The sequence below is a fragment of the Palaemon carinicauda genome, chromosome 3 (genome assembly GCF_036898095.1).
Source record: "Palaemon carinicauda isolate YSFRI2023 chromosome 3, ASM3689809v2, whole genome shotgun sequence".
Classification (NCBI taxonomy): domain Eukaryota; kingdom Metazoa; phylum Arthropoda; class Malacostraca; order Decapoda; family Palaemonidae; genus Palaemon; species Palaemon carinicauda.
Genome location: NC_090727.1, coordinates 192,315,723 through 192,335,215, shown reverse-complemented (window position 1 = coordinate 192,335,215; position 19,493 = coordinate 192,315,723). Strand labels below are relative to the sequence as shown.

The following is a 19,493-nucleotide window of genomic DNA, read 5'->3' as shown; positions in this document are numbered from 1 at the left end:
CCTTCTTCCTCTAAGATCTGCCTCTGTCGAGGTGTATTCTCCTCCATTTCCTGCCAGACCTTCTGCCACCAAACCCTAATGTCTTGTAAATTGTCTTCAGCTTGCGCTGCGAGCAGTGGTCGCTGTCTCTCTTAAGAGTCCTATCAGCTCTCTTAAGAGAATTCAATCGCCCTCGCCTCAAGAGCATGCTCTGCCCCGCCCCGCCAAAGATACCAGACATTCTTGCTCCTCTTTGTCAACTTCTCCTCGCAGGTCCAGCAGGCACTCTAGATTGCCCTGTCATAGGGGATGTAGTTCTTCCCATTAGTCCTCCTTCAGACACTTCAACATAGTCATTGTTCGCCTTCACACTTCAGGTGATCATCTCCATTGCATTCAGGATGATTGCTGCATTTGTGTTCTGTCTGACCTTCTCTCCCAAATGCAAGGAGATCTTCCTCCTCATCAAGGTATAGCCGCCCTTCATTTGCATTAGGACAATTCAAGAGATTTTCTCCTTTGCAATTTTGCCGCTCTTCATGAATGTGTTATAGGCAATCATCTCCTACAAGTAGACATTGCGATTCCCCTTATCGCTCTAAGAGGGCTTTGCCTCCCGGTCCTCGGTTCCTTAAGAGGACCAGTATCTGTAGATTAAAGGCTAAGGTTACGAATAAGCCTGGGTTGAACGTCAAGTAAATGGCCTTCTTTTTCTCTCAACCTTTCTCTGTTTGGGTTCAGCCTCAAAGCCTCACTAGGTGGACTTTATCTAGAGATAGGTAAGCTCATTTGCTTTCAGATTCAGAGCGCTCAAGCGCTTGAGGTCTTTTACCCACACTTCCTAATGGGGAAGTGTGTTTTTTTGCCAAACAAACCTGTTATTTCTGAAACAGCCAACGACAACATCTTTGTCTTGCTCTAGTTACAGCTCAGAGAAGTTTAGAGAAGTCCAGCTTGTTTACCTATGATTGCACAGGTCATGCTGTGATTGGGTGCTACACCAATAGCTAAGGAGAGTAGGATTTGGGACTTGAGCAACAGCGCTTAGTCTCAGGTCCCCTGGTTAAGTTTCTAGCTAATGGGAATGGGGACTTCCTACCTCCTAAGGATGAGTCTCCTATAAGTAAAGAACAAGTGGTTTGTATTTGTGTAAGAAGAAATGACAAATTTTTAAAACAATTTATATTTTTAAATATTAAACTTAGGCGGTGAATATATATATAGCTTACATCTCCGACGGTCGACAGATTCCAAAAACTCGCGAGCGATCGCCATGAACATTGCTGGGTGTGCCCACCAGCGCCGACTATCGGCCAGATACCGCATATACTTCTCAACCAATTCAGTTCTTCTCTGTCGGTGGTAGTGACAGCATTGGTTCCGCTCGCACTTAACCTCAAGTTTCTACCGATTGGTGAAGTACTTGTTCATGGTTTTATTGCTTTCGCTGTGTTGGTTATCTTCGATAAAGCTCTTGAAACCCTTTTTTTTATTATTGTTGCTGAACTTGATGCGTGATATGTTATTGGCCATTCAAGCGTTGGGTGAGAAGGTCGAATCGTTGGCCTCGGACAGAAATCAGCTTATGTCCGACGTTAAAATTTTAAAGGGTCAAAGTGGTAAAGTGGAAAGTGCATCAAATGTGTTTAGTGTTTTGCCGGAGGGTTCGTCTGTTCGTGCTTGTCACTTGCCTAGTCCGAGACCTCTTTCAAGCTCCCCTGCCCCAGGGAGAAGGAATGTCGTAGGACTTAAGGGAGTGAGAGGTGTAAACCAACGTACAAACATTCCCTCAAAGGTATCAGACGTTGCTCTTCAAGCACGTCCTTATCATAAGACGGGAGAAACGAAGTTCTCCTCGTCTTCCGATGATTCGTCTGTTAAAAAACCTTGGCGTAAGGTTTCAAGACCTTTGAAACGCAAGTCGGTCCCTTCAGGACAGGTCCAGCGTCCTGGCTGTAGTCATTGGGACAGCTCCGACCATATTCAGTCATCGGATGATTGTTCTCCTGTTAAGCTCAAACGTGACATTGAGTTCGAGGGTCCCGTTCGGTGCGATGACTTGCATGCGCAGACGTTGCCGACGTCACGGTCCGTTTCGAGTCCTGTTGACCCTAAGTTGAGTGTCTTACAAGACATGCAGTTAAAACTTTCATCCTTAATGGAAGTTTACGATCATGTCCAGGTTCGTAAGGAACCTTTGCTTGCGGTTCGTCAGTCCGGCAAGCGTGATTCAGGTCTTCAACCTCCTAAGCGAGATTTGTCTCGTCGTTCTGACGTTATCGCTAATGTCAGCGGTGCTGTTAAACGTGATTCTGATCGTGTTCCTCGTCAGTTGTGTCAGTCACGTGACGTTGAACTTCAGTTTCCGCAGTCACAGCGTGACTTTGAGCTGCAGTCGCCGCAGTCCCGACGTGATGTTCATCGGCCGACTCCGTTGTCCCGACGTGATGTCGACCGTCAGTCGCCGCAGTCTCGTGTTGACTCTCAACCTCAAGACCTTCAGTCTTTGCAGTCTCGACGTGACGTCGTCCCCTCGACTTTTGCTGCGGCTCCTTTGCATATTGATGTAGCCTGTCAAGCTTTGCCGCCTCGGCATGCTGTGTTTTCCCCGTGTCGCAAGACTTTACCTTTGTCGGATGATGTTCCTTCGGATGAGGAAGTTGATGATCCCGTTCCTGCTGATGTGCCTTTGGGGATCCATTCAGATGGGGAGGAGCCTAGGGTTGTCCAGCAATCCCTTGACTTTAAAAAGATTATGCTTATCTTTAGGGATGTTTTTCCCGATCATTTTGTTACTGTGGTTCCACGTTCGCTGCCGTCTGAATTTACTTTAGGCATGACTTCATCGACTCCGTCGTTTACGAAGTTTGTTCTCTCTCGCTCTTCTAAGAGAGCCTTGCGTTTGTTGGGAGACTGGTTAGTAACCAGGAGAGGTTTAGGGAAGTCTTCTTTTGCCTTTCCCCCTTTCAAATTGGCTTCTCGTGCGAGCGTCTGGTATGACACGGGAGAAATTCTTGGCTTGGGAGTACCGGCCTCTGCCCTGGGAGACTTCTCAAGCCTTGTAGACTCTCCTCGTTGTCTAGCCATGAGATGCTCGAAGGTTTGCTGGTCCTCCACAGATCTGGATCATCTCCTTAAAGGAATTTTCCGTGCCTTCGAGGTTTTTAATTTTTTGGATTGGCCCCTGGGAACCTTAAGTAAGAAGGTCTCTTCATCGGACAATGATGTCTCTATTCAGATAATGTCTTGCATGGACAAGGCAATAAGGGATGGCTCTAATGAACTGGCGGCTACGTTCACAGCAGGAGTTCTTAAGAAGAGAGAAACTCTTTGTTCTTTTCTTTCTGCAGGGGTTACTCCCGGTCAGAAGTCAGAACTTCTTTTTGGTCCCTTATCTTCTACTTTGTTCCCTCAACATCTTATTAGAGATATCGCGGCATCTCTTGTTCAGAAGGACACGCACGATTTAGTGGCCAAGACTGCTCGTAAGGTTTTGCCTTCTTCTTCTCATGTCAGCAGACCCAAGTTTGACACGCCAGCGGCGAGATTTATCCCGCCTTTTCGTGGCAGAGCCCCCAGTAGGGGAAGCTCTCGTTCCGATAGCAAACGAGGTAAGAAGAGAGGATCCAAATCCTCACGTGGCAGAGTCTGACTGCCCACGTCCTCAGACAGCGGTAGGGGCCAGATTGACCAACTTCTGGCAGGCCTGGGAGAAGAGGGGTGCAGACCGGGAGTCTGTTTTGTTGCTGAAGGAGGGTTACAAAATTCCTTTTGTACGAAGACCTCCTCTAGTGAAAGTTCCGATAGACCTCTCTTCCAGGTATCGAGAGGAGACAAAGAGACAGGCGTTGCATCTTCAAGTTTCTCTGTTGTTGGAGAAGGGGGCGGTGGTGAAAGTCTCGGACCTTCAATCCCCAGGTTTTTACAACCGTCTCTTCCTGGTTCCGAAAAACACAGGAGGCTGGAGGCCAGTGCTGGATGTAAGTGCTGTCAACGTGTTTGTTGTAAAAACAAAATTCACGATGGAGACCACCAAATCTGTTTTAGCAGCGGTCAGAGAGGGCGACTGGATGGTCTCTCTCGACCTGCAGGATGCGTACTTCCACATTCCGATACATCCAAACTCTCAACATTATCTGAGGTTTGTGTACAGGAAGGTGGTGTATCAATTCCGAGCACTGTGCTTCGGCCTCAGCCCTGCTCCTCTTGTTTTTACAAGGCTCATGCGGAATGTAGCGAAGTTCCTACATTTGTCGGGGATCAGAGCCTCCCTTTATTTGGACGACTGGTTACTCAGGGCGTCGTCCCTTCATCGCTGTCTGGAGGACCTCAAATGGACTTTGGACCTGGCCAAAGAGTTAGGTCTCCTTGTGAACATGGAAAAGTCTCAACTGACTCCATCCCAGACCATTCTTTATTTGGGGATGGAGATACAGAGTCGATTTTTCGGGCTTTTCCGTCTTCCACCAGGATGGAGCAGGCTTTGCTCAAAGTCCATCTCTTGCAAGAGAAAAGTAGTTGCTCTGTGAGAGTTTGGATGAGTCACCTAGGGACTCTTTCGTCGCTGGAGCAGTTTATCTCTCTAGGGAGACTCAACCTGCGCCCTCTCCAGTTTCACCTAAACCACCATTGGAACAAGGAGAAGAGTTTAGAGACGATCTCGATTCCAATCTCTGATTCAGTCAAGACTTGTCTAGCTTGGTGGGACAGCAACATAAGACTTCGGGAAGGTCTTTCTCTTGCAATCAAGAACCCAAACCATGTGTTGTTTTCAGACGCATCGGATTTGGGTTGGGGAGCGACACTGGACAATCTGGAGTGCTCGGGTCTTTGGTCCACAGACCAGAGGAGTCTTCACATAAACTGCAAAGAGCTTTTAGCAGTCCATCTAGCATTACGGAGTTTCGAGAGTCTGGTTCGAAACAAGGTAGTGGAGGCGAATGCAGACAATACCACGGCCTTGGCATACATCTCGAAGCAAGGAGGCATTCACTCCCACTCCCTTTTCGTCATCGCAAGGGACCTTCTCACTTGGTCAAAAGATCGAAACATCTCTCTTTTGACGAGATTCGTCCAAGGGGAGTTGAATGTCTTAGCGGACTGTCTCAGCCGAAGAGGACAGGTGATTCCTACGGAGTGGACGCTGCACAAGGATTTGTGCGAAAGACTATGGATGACTTGGGGTCGACCCACCATCGATCTCTTTGCGACCTCTTTGACAAAGAGGCTCCCGACTTATTGCTCTCCTGTTCCAGATCCAGAGGCGGCCCACATAGACGCGTTCCTTCTGGACTGGTCTCACCTAGACATCTATGCCTTTCCACCGTTCAAGATCCTAAACAAGGTGCTTCAGAAGTTCGCCTCTCACGAAGGGACCAGGTTGACGTTGGTTGCTCCGCTCTGGCCCGCGAGAGAGTGGTTCACAGAGGTACTTCTATGGCTAGTAGACATTCCAAGAAGTCTACCGTTGCGGATGGATCTCCTGCGTCAGCCTCACGTAAAGAGATTTCATCAAAGCCTCCCCGCGCTTCGTCTAACTGCCTTCAGACTATCGAAAGACTCTCTAGAGCTCGAGGGTTTTCGAAGGAGGCAGCTAGAGCGATCGCGAGGGCTAGAAGATCCTCTACCATCAGGATTTATCAATCTAAATGGGAGGTATTTAGAGACTGGTGCAAGTCCTCCTTTATTTCCTCTTCCAGTACCTCTGTAGCGCAGATTGCAGATTTTCTGCTTTATCTGAGAAATGGTCGCTCCCTTTCTGCGTCTACCATTAAAGGCTACAGAAGCATGTTAGCTTCTGTTTTCAGGCATAGAAATTTGGATCTATCTAATAACAAAGCTCTTCAAGACCTTCTTAAGTCTTTCGAGACTTCCAAGGAGCGTCATATTTCTACTCCTGCTTGGAACTTGGACGTGGTCCTGCAGTTCCTTATGTCAGACAGGTTTGAACCATTAAATTCAGCCTCCCTGAAGGATCTTACCCTCAAGACACTTTTCTTGGTGAGCTTGGCTTCTGCGAAAAGGGTTAGTGAGATACATGCTTTTAGCAAGAATATCGGCTTCTCCGCTAATAAAACAGTATGTTCTCTTCAGCTTGGTTTTTTGGCCAAAAATGAACTTCCGTCTCGTCCATGGCCTAAATCATTTGAACTTCCCAGTCTATCTGAGATTGTTGGGAATGAAGTTGAAAGAGTGCTGTGCCCCGTTAGAGCTCTTAAATTTTATTTATCTCGAACTAAACCGCTGCGAGGTTTTTCAGAGGCTTTGTGGTGCTCCGTTAAAAAGCCCTCTTTGCCCATATTGAAGAATGCGTTGTCTTATTTTATTAGACTATTGATTAGAGAGGCACACTCTCTTTTAAGTGAGAAGGATCGTAATTTGCTTAAAGTTAAGGCTCATGAAGTTAGAGCGGTCGCAACTTCAGTAGTGTTTAAACAAAATAGATCCCTTCGAAGTATTATGGACGCGACCTTTTGGAGAAGCAAGTCGGTGTTCGCTTCATATTACTTGAAAGATGTCCAGACTCTTTATGAGGACTGCTACACACTGGGACCATTCGTAGCAGCGAGTGCAGTAGTGGGTTCTACCACTACATTCCCTTAATCCCAATATTCTTTTTAATCTTCTCTTGAAATTTTTAATCTTGTTTTGGGTTGTACGGGAGACTAAGAAGTCTTTCGCAATCTTTTGATTTGGCGGGTGGTCAAAATATTGTTTCTTGAGAGCGCCCAGATTAAGGGTATTGATGAGGTCCTGTTGTAGGGGTGTTCACCCTGATTATAACAGCTCCTGGGAGTCTTTCAGCATCCTGAGAGTATCGCTGGGCTTCGTGAGGATAGCGGACTAATGAGGCAGAGTAATCATCAGAGTCAGCTTCCTTATCAGGTACCTATACTTAAGTTTGTTTTCTGAATATTTGTCAAAAACTCTTGAGAAAATACGCCTTTATTGTTTTAATACTGGTCTCTACCCACCACCATGGGTGTGAATCAGCTATATATATATTCACCGGCTAAGTTTGATATTTAAAAATATTTTCAATTTAAAATAAATTTTTGAATATACTTACCCGGTGAATATATATAATTAAAGGCCCTCCCTTCCTCCCCGATAGAGACCCTACGGACTGAGAAGAACTGAATTGGTTGAGAAGTATATGCGGTATCTGGCCGATAGTCGGCGCTGGTGGGCACACCCAGCAACCTTCATGGCGATCGCTCACGAGTTTTTGGAATCTGTCGACCGTCGGAGACGTAAGCTATATATATATTCACCGGGTAAGTATATTCAAAAATTTATTTTAAATTGAAAATATCATTTTTCTTAATTATACAAACCTGAGTTCTTTACTCAAACTTGCCCGCCATCACGAACCTCCCACGTAAAGTCATGGCTGCAATCCAATTGGCACCAAAAGACCCCTTGAGGAGGATGGCCCTACAAGAAGAGGTCTCTGCGATGCGGGCGAAAGGGGCAATAGAACCAGTCAAGAACCCGGGTCCAGGGTTCTACAGCTGACTCTTCCTGGTGGAGAAAGCGACAGGGGGCTGGAGACCAGTCATAGACCTCTCAGCCCTCAACAGGTTCGTGTGCAAGACCGACTTCAAGATGGACACTCCGAAGTCGGTCCTAGCGGCCTTGAGGGAGGGAGACTTCATGATGTCCATAGACCTCAAGGACGCATACTTCCAGATCCCTGTTCACCTCTCCAGCAGGAAGTTCCCAAGGGTAAAATGGGGTACCCAAACGTTGCAGTTCAAGACCCTCTGCTTCGGTCTGTCCACAGCCCCTCGGGTCTTCACGAGGGTCTTCGCAACAGTCTCAGCCTGGGCACACGAACAGGGTATCCGCCTGATTCGGTACCTGGACGACTGGTTGTTGCTTTCAGCCTCAGGGGAAGTACTGAGGGAGCAAGGCGCGAAGCTCCTGCAGTTCTGCAACGTCCTGGGTATCATCATCAACCTGGAGAAGTCCCAACTGATACCCTCCACCAGGATGACCTACCTCGGGATGGTCCTGGACTCCCGGTTGGCGAGAGCCTTCCCTTCCGCGGAGAGACTGGACAACTTGAACCAGATCCTACGGCCCTTTCTGTCGCACCAGCCCAGGAGAGTCAAGGACTGCCAGAGTCTGATAGGCCACCTCGTGTCGTTAGAGAAGCTAGTCCCACAGGGGAGACTCAAACTCAGGGGAGTACAATGGAACCGGAAGGAGACCTGGAACCAGAGAGACTCCCCGCACAAGGTGGTCCCGATGTCCCCAGAGACGAAGGAAGTCCTAGAGTGGTGGCATGACAGATCGAACACCCTGAAGGGGATGCCCTTCGCAGCCGACCCTCCGGAGATGCTCCTGTTCACGGACGCATCCAAGGAGGAGCGGGGGAGCTCCTCGCTGGGTAACCAGGTCTCAAACTCCTCTTCCATCCTCAGGGGAGATCTGAAGGGCGTCTTCGGAGGCGCCCACGCGAGGGGGTCTGACGGTGGCGAGTCTTCCTTCTCAGCGGCACCTTCGGCTGCTGACGCACCTGAAAACCTGCCCAAGAGGCGGGAGAAGAGGCTGCAGCAGTTTTACCCCACATAGGATCGTCCGATGAGACAGGCCCTGCTTTCACCAGGGCTCCGTCTCCCGAACACACTTCCGTCCCTCCCTCAGGACCCCACTTGCCTGGATCGAAGACACAATCCCACTGTCAGGTAAATCAGACTCCTGGGGAAGGGCCACAGGCCTCTTCCCCACAACAGACTTACCTCGACCCCTACACTGGGTAGTGGAAGGCGGCAGAAAGACTCTGTCCGAAGAAACGCCGGGCGAAGCGAGAGGCGAAGAGACGCTCGGTTTCCTAGGTGAACGTCTAGAGGTCTTCTTCTTCTTGGTGCCGTAGCGCACCCACTGCACCTCGTTCCAGGACTCACACTCCGGACACGTGGCTGTAGGGGAACACACACTGCCCCTACACGAAGAACACAAGGAGTGCGGGTCAACTTCAGGCTTAGAGAGGAAGGCGCCACACGATTTACCGGCCATAGGCCCAGGGCAACGACGGGGATGCTCCATAGCGCACTAGTAAGACACCGCGAGACACAGGAACACAGAGGGGAAAGGATAAGGAAGAGCACAAAGGGACCACGTGGGAACCGCGTGAGACACAAAGGGGGTCGGGGACACAAAGGGTCGCACGGGGTAAGAGAGAGCGTCGGGATGTTATCCGCGACGCGACCAGAAACTTACTGGAGATCGAGACCTGAGCAAGCATGCTTTCTGACCCCAGATCGTCTCTGGGCGCGTATCACTCCGCCAGAGGTTACCCCGCATAGAAAACGGGAGTAGGGTAAACTACACAAAATTCTCATTGGTTGGGAGGAGATCCCAGATACTCCTAAGAAAGTACTGTAGTTTGAGGTAAGTACTGTTAGGAAAAATACAAATTACTTAAAATTTCTGATATTTCAGACTTTGCTGTACTCCATCTCTTATAAGTAAAGAACTCAGGTTTGTATTACTAGGAAACCTACATGTATTCTTTTTAAAATTTGTCATATATCAGGGTTCGTTACTAGCAGTGGTGAGCTCCTTCCCTCAAATCCAGAAATATTTATGCTACATGTACCAATTGCCCACACACGAGCAAGACATTGCTAGCATAATATATCTTGGGTGCATATTTTGTGGCAAATTTTATGCCTTAGCCATATTTATTGTCTGACACTATTCATCTTTCACCATAACCATTACAAAAATTGATCTTTCAGCATAATCATAACAAAAATTATAGATGTATAAACATGTAGGCAAAGAAATAATGATGAATATAACTTAGCAAAACATTCAGCAAATGTTTATTTATGATAACATAGAGAAAACAAGAAAACTCCTATTCTCTTATTAAGGAATCAGAAAATTGCAGGGCTATAGTATATGGGATTCTAACATAAATATTTTTCCCTCAAATATTTGAAGAAAAAATAAGTGAAGGGGGTTACCTTGGTCAGAAAAGGCATGTGTAAAGGACTGCGTGAACTAGCATGAATATAAAAAAAAGTTGGTGTTAGCCATAAAACAAATTATTTTTATTAAAAGAAATGATTTCAAACATGAAATATAGACGCTCCCATAGCCAAAAATCTAATAATTCAAATATCTAAGCAGAGGTTGCGAGTTACAGCCTTTACTGGCTTTAATAGTCCCCTTCATTATCCAGCATCATTCCATTTCGCATTTGAATAGTCATACTCAATTTTCTGATATTGAATACATTGGGAGAAGCATTTCTTCATCTTCAGAAAGTATATAGAAAAAAGTGAGGGTACTAAATCAATAGGTTTTGGTTTCTAGTTCTTGAAATACGAAGACCCAAGGTTTAAGGATGAAATCTTTTTTTACGATTTTCATTTATACTGTACAGTATACTGTAATCTCTATTTTTTTGCAGAATATAAGACAGGCACTAGATTCCCGAGAAGATAACGTGTCGTGGCTTGTCCAGTTTAGTAGTGGAAATGATGATGATACACTGGAGGTAAGTTAATTATAACTGCTATCTCCATTGGAAAGCATTCTTTTGTTATTGATAAATCTCTGCGCTGTACATCTTTCTTTTAATAATTTATGTTTATATACCATTGTCATTGTAAAATTCCCCATAACTATCTAGTGAGTCTGTCCTGTAGGTTGATATGAGCCCTGGATCCATCTGTTGCAAGCTTAGCTTGCCTTTTTCATGATCTCCAGCTGAAATTATTAACTAGTTTTAGCTTCATTTATATTTTATTCAGATATTATTAGGATTCCTTTCCCTGAACACTTTATTTCACAATTACAGCCAATAACTTGCTCTTCGGTCTACTGTGCTATGTTTTTTTCACAACCATTTTCTCTGTTCCAAAATGAACAAGTGAACATTGGAAGTCATACACTCAAAATAAAAAAAATCAAGCATTCTCTGAACACATTTCTGTAAGGTGTTTTCCATTTTTATTTACTCCTGGTATGCCTTTCTCACCAACTACACCTTTTATGTCTTGCTTATTCTTGCACTCTGTTACCAACGTGAACACCCATTTTTGTTTTTAAAACATAATCAGAAACTAATTCCTTCTCCCAAGAGCTTCTTTGACTCCCTTTTCCATTCATTAACCATCGACACTTAATATTACAAATTTTCCCCTCCTACTAGGGTACCAGCCATACTTTACTATGAGTTCTTCTGCCATTGGTCATGGACTGTTAGTATCTTAGGAAAATATAATTTCCAAGGGAACCAATATTTGGGTAGTGCAGGCTATCTTCTATTGTTGCAGTACAGTAGTGGATATATTTTAGATTTACTGACCTGACTTATAATGATGACAATGATTAGTTGTATTGGGTTTATTTTGAATATAGAAAAGTTAAACTAAATTAATTAATAAAATTACTTTGAAATTTATTATTGTTGAAGGTAATGATTCTGTAACTCCTCTCTTTTAAAGATCCGCAAATTACCGGCCCTTCTTCCCTCTCTTAACTTGGGACGGATTGATTGCTCTGCCATGAAAGTACAGTGTGATGATCTTTACATTGCTAAGACTCCAGCTTTTATTCTGTTTAAACCTGGAGGAGGCTATGAACTACATCATGTAAGAACCAATACTTTTGTTTTGAGTTTTTCTCTTAAGTTCTTTGTTAATGACAACTCTTTATATGTAACGTTGCTGTGTGAGCTTATGATTTCTATTACATGGTAGGATTGAGTAAAGAATTTGAAAGTTTTGTCTTTGTAAGGTTGCTGTGCACACAAGGTAAAAATTTCTGTGAAAAAATGTTCATGTTACATAATTCCATGGTTGTATACCAGTTTTTTTTTTTATTGCTTTTGATAATAACAGTATTTTCAATTAGCTAAGGACTGATTATACTTATGGTAATGTATGAAGTATCTAAACTTTAAAACTTGAATTAGTGTTTCTTTACATCTAGGGGCGCTTGTTGGCTCATGACATAGCTGTGTTTGCCCGGGAAGGAGCATCTGCTCCTAAGTTCCAGATCCTCACTCCTCAAGAATTTCCCAAAGTCTTACAGGATGGCTCAACATGGTTTGTCGATTTTTATGCTCCGTGGTGCCCACCCTGTATGAAGCTGCTTCCCGAGTTTAGGAAAGCCAGTAGACTTGTTGCCACCTCTGTTAACTTTGGTTAGTGTTTTGAGTACTGTTTGTTTTGAAAGAGTTCTTATAATGAAGTACTTTACTAGGAGTAATCTTGCTTCTCTTTCATTCAAATGCTAAAGTGGATAGATATTTCATGGAGGGTATGCAATTTTTTTCCCCTTTGGAGGCTTTGTGAGGTTTGTCCTTGTATTCACCTTTATTATGTATCCAAAAAAACTCTTAATATTTCAGAATATCATAATCAATACTGTACACAACAAAATGTAAAAAATATAAAGGATCACTCCTATATTAATTGTCTTTGCTATCATATCGTCTAATATAACAGTCCTCGGTACCAAACAAAGCCTCTATTTTCACAGTAAAACTATGTACAATATATTCAACTCAAAACTTGCTGTATTTAATTTTGTCAGCCAGTTATAACCAAATCTATGAATTTGAAAATTGTAGATTATAATGTTTCAAGTCTATGTAGGCAATACTTCAGGGTCTTCGGCCTCCAGCTGCACTCTTTTTATATTCTGCTTTACCTCGATTATTGCTTCCTTTTCTCTCTTCAATTTGCTCTTCAATATTTTCTTTTATCTCATAATGTACCCTGAATGTAGTTGTACAATGAATGGCCTTACAGGCCCTAAAACTGGGCTATTTAGCCTAAAATCATGAGTAAAGTATTGTTGCACAAATTGATGTAGGTGATAATGACAGTCTAGTTTGATAGAGTACTTAGCACCTCAAGTTTTTATTTTTATTTGTACCCGTATACTAAATTCTGAGCCATTTGAATTAGTTACTCCTAATGTCAATTTTTTACAACCAGACAAAAAAATGAAAAAAAAGTGGTCTAGTTGTAACCTTAAGAGGTTACCTGGCAATACCACTGGGCAGCATTACATGCTGCTGTGTTGCAAGCCCCACTCTTCTCATCGCCATTTTGTTAAGAGGTCTCCCCTCTTTGCTGTATGATCACCACTTGACCTATCCACTGTGGATTACCCTTTTAGTGCATTAGTGCTTTTTTTTTCCTTTTCTTTATCATTGTTACTAATTGTGCTTATCAATGTCTAGTGTTACTAGTGTCATGCAAATTTGCCCCAGCTGTGATGGTCAAGGTCAATCCACTTCCTCTCTGTCCTTCATGGTGTGGCAAACAATGTTCTGTGGAATCTCCATGCGAGTATTGTAAAGAATAGCCATCCTCCTATAGGGAGAGATATCGTTCCCCTTGCAAGAAATAAACGTATCGTTCTCCTTCCTCATCTTCTGGTAACAGCAAGAAGGGTGTGCTTTTTTCTGCAATGACCGATGTCCCCCACTTAGCTCCTTCATTTCTTGAGCCATCGTAAGGTTCCAGTTAAAGGACAACAGCCATGAATTAATTATTGGTGATGATTCTAATTTTGTGAATTTAGGAAGTTAGTAAAAGAAAATTTTGTTGGAATTGCAAGTGATGTGTGTGGAAAGAAGGTTGGTGGAGGCAGCATGAGGAAGGGCAGTGAATGGTGGAATGAAGGAGTGAAGGTAAAAGTGGAAGAGAAAAAGAGGGCTTCTGAAGAATGGCTGCAGAGTAATAGTATAGAGAAGTATGGAAAATATAAAGAGAAAAATGTGGAAGTAAAGCGCAAGGTACGTATGGCAAAGAGGGCAGCTGACCTGAGGTGGGGTCAGGGATTGGGTCATTCATATGAAGAGAATAAGTAGTAGTTTTGGAAAGAAGTGAAGAGAGTAAGGAAGGCTGGCTCAAGAATTGAAGAGACAGTGAAAGATGGAAATGGAAGGTTGTTAAAAGGAGAGGAGGCAAGGAAAAGATGGGCAGAATATTTTGAAAGTTTACTGAATGTTGAGGATAATAGGGAGGCAGATATAATTGCTGTTGCAGGTGTTGAGGTGCCAGTGATGGGAGATGAGAATGAGAGAGAGATTACAATAGATGAAGTGAGGAGAGCACTAGATGGAACGAGAGTAGGAAAAGCATCTGGTATGGATGGTGTGAGAGCTGAGATGTTGAAGGAGGGGGGTGTGACTGTACTTGAATGGTTGGTGAGATTGTTTAATATGTGTTTTGTGTTGTGAATGGTACCAGTAGATTGGGTTTGTGCATGTATTGTACCACTATATAAGGGTAAGGGAGATGTGCATGAGTGTTGTAATTCAAGAGGTATTAGTTTGTTGAGTGTAGTTGGGAAAGTGTATGGTAGAGTAATGATTAATAGGATCAAGGATAAAACAGAGAATGCAACCTTAGAAATACAGGGTGGTTTTAGAAGAGGTAGGGGTTGTATGAATCAGATTTTTACAGTTAGGCATATATGCGAGAAATATTTAGCAAAAGGTAAGGAGGTGTATGTTGCGTTTATGGATCTGGAGAAAGCGTATGATAGAGTTGATAGGGAAGCAATGTGGAATGTGATGAGGTTATATGGAGTTGGTGGAAGGTTGTTGCAAGCAGTGAAAAGTTTCTACAAAGGTAGTAAAGCATGTGTAAGGATAGGAAATGAAGTGAGTGATTGGTTTCCGGTGAGAGCGGGGCTGAGACAGGGATGTGTGATGTCGCCGTGGTTGTTTAACTTGTATGTTGATGGGGTGGTGAGAGAGGTGAATGCTCGAGTGCTTGGACGAGGATTAAAACTGGTAGACGAGAATGACCATGAATGGGAGGTAAATCGGTTTTTGTTTGCGGATGATACTGTACTGGTTGCAGACACAGAAGAGAAGCTTGGACGATTAGTGAGAGAATTTGGAAGTGTGTGTGAGAGAAGGAAGTTGAGAGTTAATGTGGGTAAGAGTAAGGTTATGAGATGTACGAGAAGGGAAGGTGGTGCAAGGTTGAATGTCATGTTGAATGGAGAGTTACTTGAGGAGGTGGATCAGTTTAAGTACTTGGGGTCTGTTGTTGCAGCAAATGGTGGAGTGGAAGCAGATGTACATCAGAGAGTGAATGAAGGTTGCAAAGTGTTGGGGGCAGTTAGGGGAGTAGTAAAAAATAGAGGGTTGGGCATGAATGTAAAGAGAGTTCTTTATGAGAAAGTGATTGTACCAACTGTGATGTATGGATCGGAGTTGTGGGGAATGAAAGTGATGGAGAGACAGAAATTGAATGTGTTTGAGATGAAGTGTCTAAGGAGTATGGCTGGTGTATCTCGAGTAGATAGGGATAGGAACGAAGTGGTGAGGGTGAGAACGGGTGTAAGAAATGAGTTAGCAGCTAGAGTGGATATGAATGTGTTGAGGTGGTTTGGCCATGTTGAGAGAATGGAAAATGGCTGTCTGCTAAAGAAGGTGATGAATGCAAGAGTTGATGGGAGAAGTACGAGAGGAAGGCCAAGGTTTGTGTGGATGGATGGAGTGAAGAAAGCTCTGGGTGATAGGAGGATAGATGTGAGTCAAGAGAGCGTGCTAGAAATAGGAATGAATGGCCAGCGATTGTGACGCAGTTCCTGTAGGCCCTGCTGCTGCCTCCGATGCCTTAGATGACCGCGGAGGTAGCAGCAGTAGGGGATTCAGCATTATGAAGCTTCATCTGTGGTGGATAATGTGGGAGGGTAGGCTGTGACACCCTAGCAGTACCAGCTGAACTCGGTTGAGTCCCTTGTTAGGCTGGGAGGAACATAGAGAGTAGAGGTCCTCTTTTTGTTTTTGTTTCTTTGTTGATGTCGGCTACCCCCCAAAATTGGGGGAAGTGCTTTGGTATATGTATGTATGTATGTACCACCACCTAATAACTATGTACAAGTGATCACAATTCGATGCTTGAGACAGATCCCTTTGCTACGGCTGCTGCGCTCCCTGAGCCCAGTCCAGTCCCAATGTCCTAGGTCCCTGATTATTCTTATACTGTATGCATTGATCTCCCTCACCTCCCAGTAGTCTAGAGTGGTGATCCCTTTATTGCAGAGTTTCTGTGGCATGACTTTCCAGTATTGGCAGTACAGTATCTTCTGTAAGTGTCTATATAGTCTCCTCTCATTCCTGTATGCATGTGGCACACCTGAGAGCCGAGACTGCTATTGTCCCCCCTGTACAGAGATAGCTTTATTGGAGGGTCCGTTTCCCCATTTCCTTCACCCACTTGTACCTACAAGCCAGGTTTGATTCGTACCTCCTGGTGTCCTAGGAATAGCTCTCCTCTTACGAGTTCTCAGGACTTGTCCTAGAACTCCCCATCACATTGTTATTGTTGGTTGGACCGCTTTGGTAGTATCCTAAACAACAACCTTTGCTAGACTGAGTTGTTCTAATTCTGTTGTTTCTTCCCCTTCCCAGAAAGCTGCTCAGAGCCTATGGTAACAGCTATGTATTCTTTGATTTCACTCATGTTAGTTACATGTCCCTCATCCCGCTGTTTCCTCAGGCTAAGAAGTCTCTTTATGTTATTTATAGGGATATTGCTTTCGATGTAGCTGAAAGACTAGCCATAAGACTTTTAGCAGGAGAGGGGTTAGCTGGCTACCCTGCTCACTCACACCCCTGGGCTGAGCACCCACTTTGCTTTTGGCTCGTTTAGAGTGCAGATGTTGCCACTCTCTCCCTCCTTTGACTTGCCATTTGACTTGATATTTTAAAATAAAATTTGGAAAATTTTCCTTAATTCTTTTTCTTTTGCAATGTGTTTGCGTGCACTTTTATTTGGCCTCGTGCACGTTCCTGGACCTGAAGGCCGCTCTTGTGGTACCTTTATTATGTCCTCCGGGAAAACGGACCCACACCACCTGTGTCCGTCCTGTATAGGTCAGCAATGTGATCGGTAGTAGTCTGCTTCCCAGTGGGAGAAGTTTGGGCTACGGGCAAAATGAATTCCAAGAGAGATTCTTTGCTTTCTGGGTCTTCCTCAAAGTTGGAGAAGTCTCAGACTTCTTTGACTCCCCAATCTCTTCCTGAAACTCCTCCTCGATCGGTGTCTTCTGGGGAACAGCTGAGAAGTAGTGCGGAGCAATTAATTCTGGATCAACCTTGGGGATCAAGGGACAGCTCTGTTTCCCCAGGAGAAACAATTCTCCATCGAGCGCAGCTCCTGACAACTCTGGAGTGGCTGACGGTGCAGTGTTTCTGTTTGCTGTTTCCTGCTTACGCTGAAGATGGTGCTTCCCCCTTCCTGAGCTGACTCTTCCGTCGGGGGTGGAGCAACTTATGAGATGAGACTCTCCTTTGGGCGGTCATCTCTCTCGCTCGCGAATAAGAACCCCCAGAGAGCTTGTATTCCTGAGACCTTCCAGAGACTAACATGTCGCCTCTCTCTCAGATCACGTTCCCTCTCCGGAGGATGCTCTTAGATGTTCCCCCTCAGGAGTTCGTCAGGCTTCGAAGTTATAAGCTCCTCGCCACTTTGGACAATTTCCTCCACCCTGCAGTAAGGGGACATCTTTTCAGTCCTGCCAAGGACCTTCACCTGAGCCATTGGGCTCTCGTCACGCGCTAGCTGTTCGTCATAAGTCAGTTACGTGTAATTCGCCAATTGTTCATTACTCGTCAGCTGCGCATGAACCACCAACTACTTGTCACTAGTCTAAGGACGAACACCAGTCACCGAGAGACCCTCAATCCTTATGAAGCGACTATCGGTCTCGCCACCTTCGGATGCATAAGCATTAATCATCAGAATAAAGTTTCTTTCCCAGAGCCCACAGGTCACCACCTTCTCTGCATTCGCCATCGCGGCACTCGTCATCTCGCCGCTCGTTGGCTCCTCGTCGTTTGCCCTCGCATCAGTCTTCTAGACCAACTGCTCCACTTGCTCTCTTGCAGGCCTGCAGACGCTTGTCGCCAAGGAATCATCACTCGCCAGGAGATCAGCTCTCCCCGTGTGAGCATCGGGGTGATGATTCCCAATGTGATGTGCATCGGATACAGGACGGACGACCGAGGAAAGCAATGAAGAAGCCTACCGCCCCAAAGGATCAATGTCCAGCGAAGCCCCAGCGGTCAGACTGGTGCCAAACTCACCAGGTAAGAAAACTAATACTTATCTTTCAGGCTTCCAGACCTAAGGCCTCTGGTCTCCTGAAGGATCCTCCGCCCAGTACTGCAAGGTGGAGGGAATCCGCCTGGCTTGATGCATTGGGTAACGCAGTGTGACAGGCGGTCACGGGTTCTAGCTCGCACTTAGTCAACGGCCAGTACACCCTAGGATTCCCCTAATGACATCAAACTTACCTGGTTTCTCTCCTCCATCTGACTCCAGGAGTTCAGAAGGATAAGACTTATTGAGACCCTCTTTGCAGGAGATTCCTTTCTTGTCCTTTAAGAGGAATGGGGGAGAGGAGATTTCTGGTAGGTCTGAGATTCCTCCGCAGGTATGTGTGGCACTGGAACGACTAGCTGGGAAAAGGAAAAAGATTAGGCTATCTCCCCTGCGGAAGGTTAGGGAGATCTCTTTGACAGACTCATTCCGCCTCTCTCCCATAGAGGTGGTTCCTATAGAGCTCCGTCCTCCATCTTGGTCAGACATCATTCCTCTCTCCAGAGAGGACCAACGTTCCCTCAGGAAAGTGTCGTCTGTGTGGTCACCTCATTTGGAGGAATCCCTTCCCCTTCTCAGGAAGCCAAAGGACTTGAAGACCATGTTTAAGTCCTCGGCAAGACCTCACGCATCTCAGCAAGAGAGGTTGAGAGAAGTCTCTTCTCCCAAGATGTTTGCAAAAGATGCCCAATTGATTGCCTATCCCGACGACTAGTTCGAGGAGGACTAGATCTGCTAGCCCCCTTGCTTTTTTCTCCTCCTGCTGTGATTCTACATACAGATATCTCACTGGACGGTTGGGGGGGTCATACTCCTCTCAAGAAAGTGTAAGGTCGTTGGTCCCTGAGATTCCATCAATTCCACATCAATATTCTGGAGGCCATGGCAGTCTTCCTATCCCTGAAAAGGCTACAATTAAAGAACAACATTCATATCCGTCTCGTATTAGACAACAAAGTAATAATTCATTGCATCAACAGGCAAGGGTCAAGATCTCCTCAAATAAACCATCTAATGATCGCCATCTTTTCATTGGCTCAGAGGAAGAGGTGGCATCTGTTTGCCTCTCACCTTCACGGAATTCAGAATGTGATGGCCGACACTCGAATATCTCGAACATTCGCTAGAGACAGAATGGTCTCTAGACAAAAAATTATTCTCTTTTGTGCAGGAGGTAATCCCAGGTCTTCAAGTGGACCTGTTTGCAACGAGTCTCAACAAGAAACTTCCCAACTATGTGGCACCAAATGTGGATCTAGAGGCGATAGGCATGGACGCATTACACATGGATTGGAATCAGTGGGAAAAGACTTATGTATTTCCACCCTTCAATCTTCTCTTGAAGGTCTTGGACAAGCTTCGATCGTACAGGGGGACAGCAGCCCTGGTTGCTCCTCCATGGCCGAAGAG

The 19,493-nt window shown here is 45.1% G+C and overlaps 1 protein-coding gene across 2 annotated transcripts in view; it reads left to right on the top strand.

Moving 5' to 3' along the window:
• Positions 1-19,493, top strand: part of LOC137638825 (dnaJ homolog subfamily C member 10-like) — a 144,554-nt gene that overhangs the window by 62,686 nt on the left and 62,375 nt on the right. For both annotated transcript variants that reach the window (XM_068371213.1, XM_068371214.1), the window contains exons 8-10: positions 10,409-10,495; positions 11,448-11,594; positions 11,935-12,148. In XM_068371213.1, the coding sequence (XP_068227314.1) occupies positions 10,409-10,495; positions 11,448-11,594; positions 11,935-12,148 (448 nt within the window). The remainder of the gene's footprint in view (positions 1-10,408; positions 10,496-11,447; positions 11,595-11,934; positions 12,149-19,493) is intronic.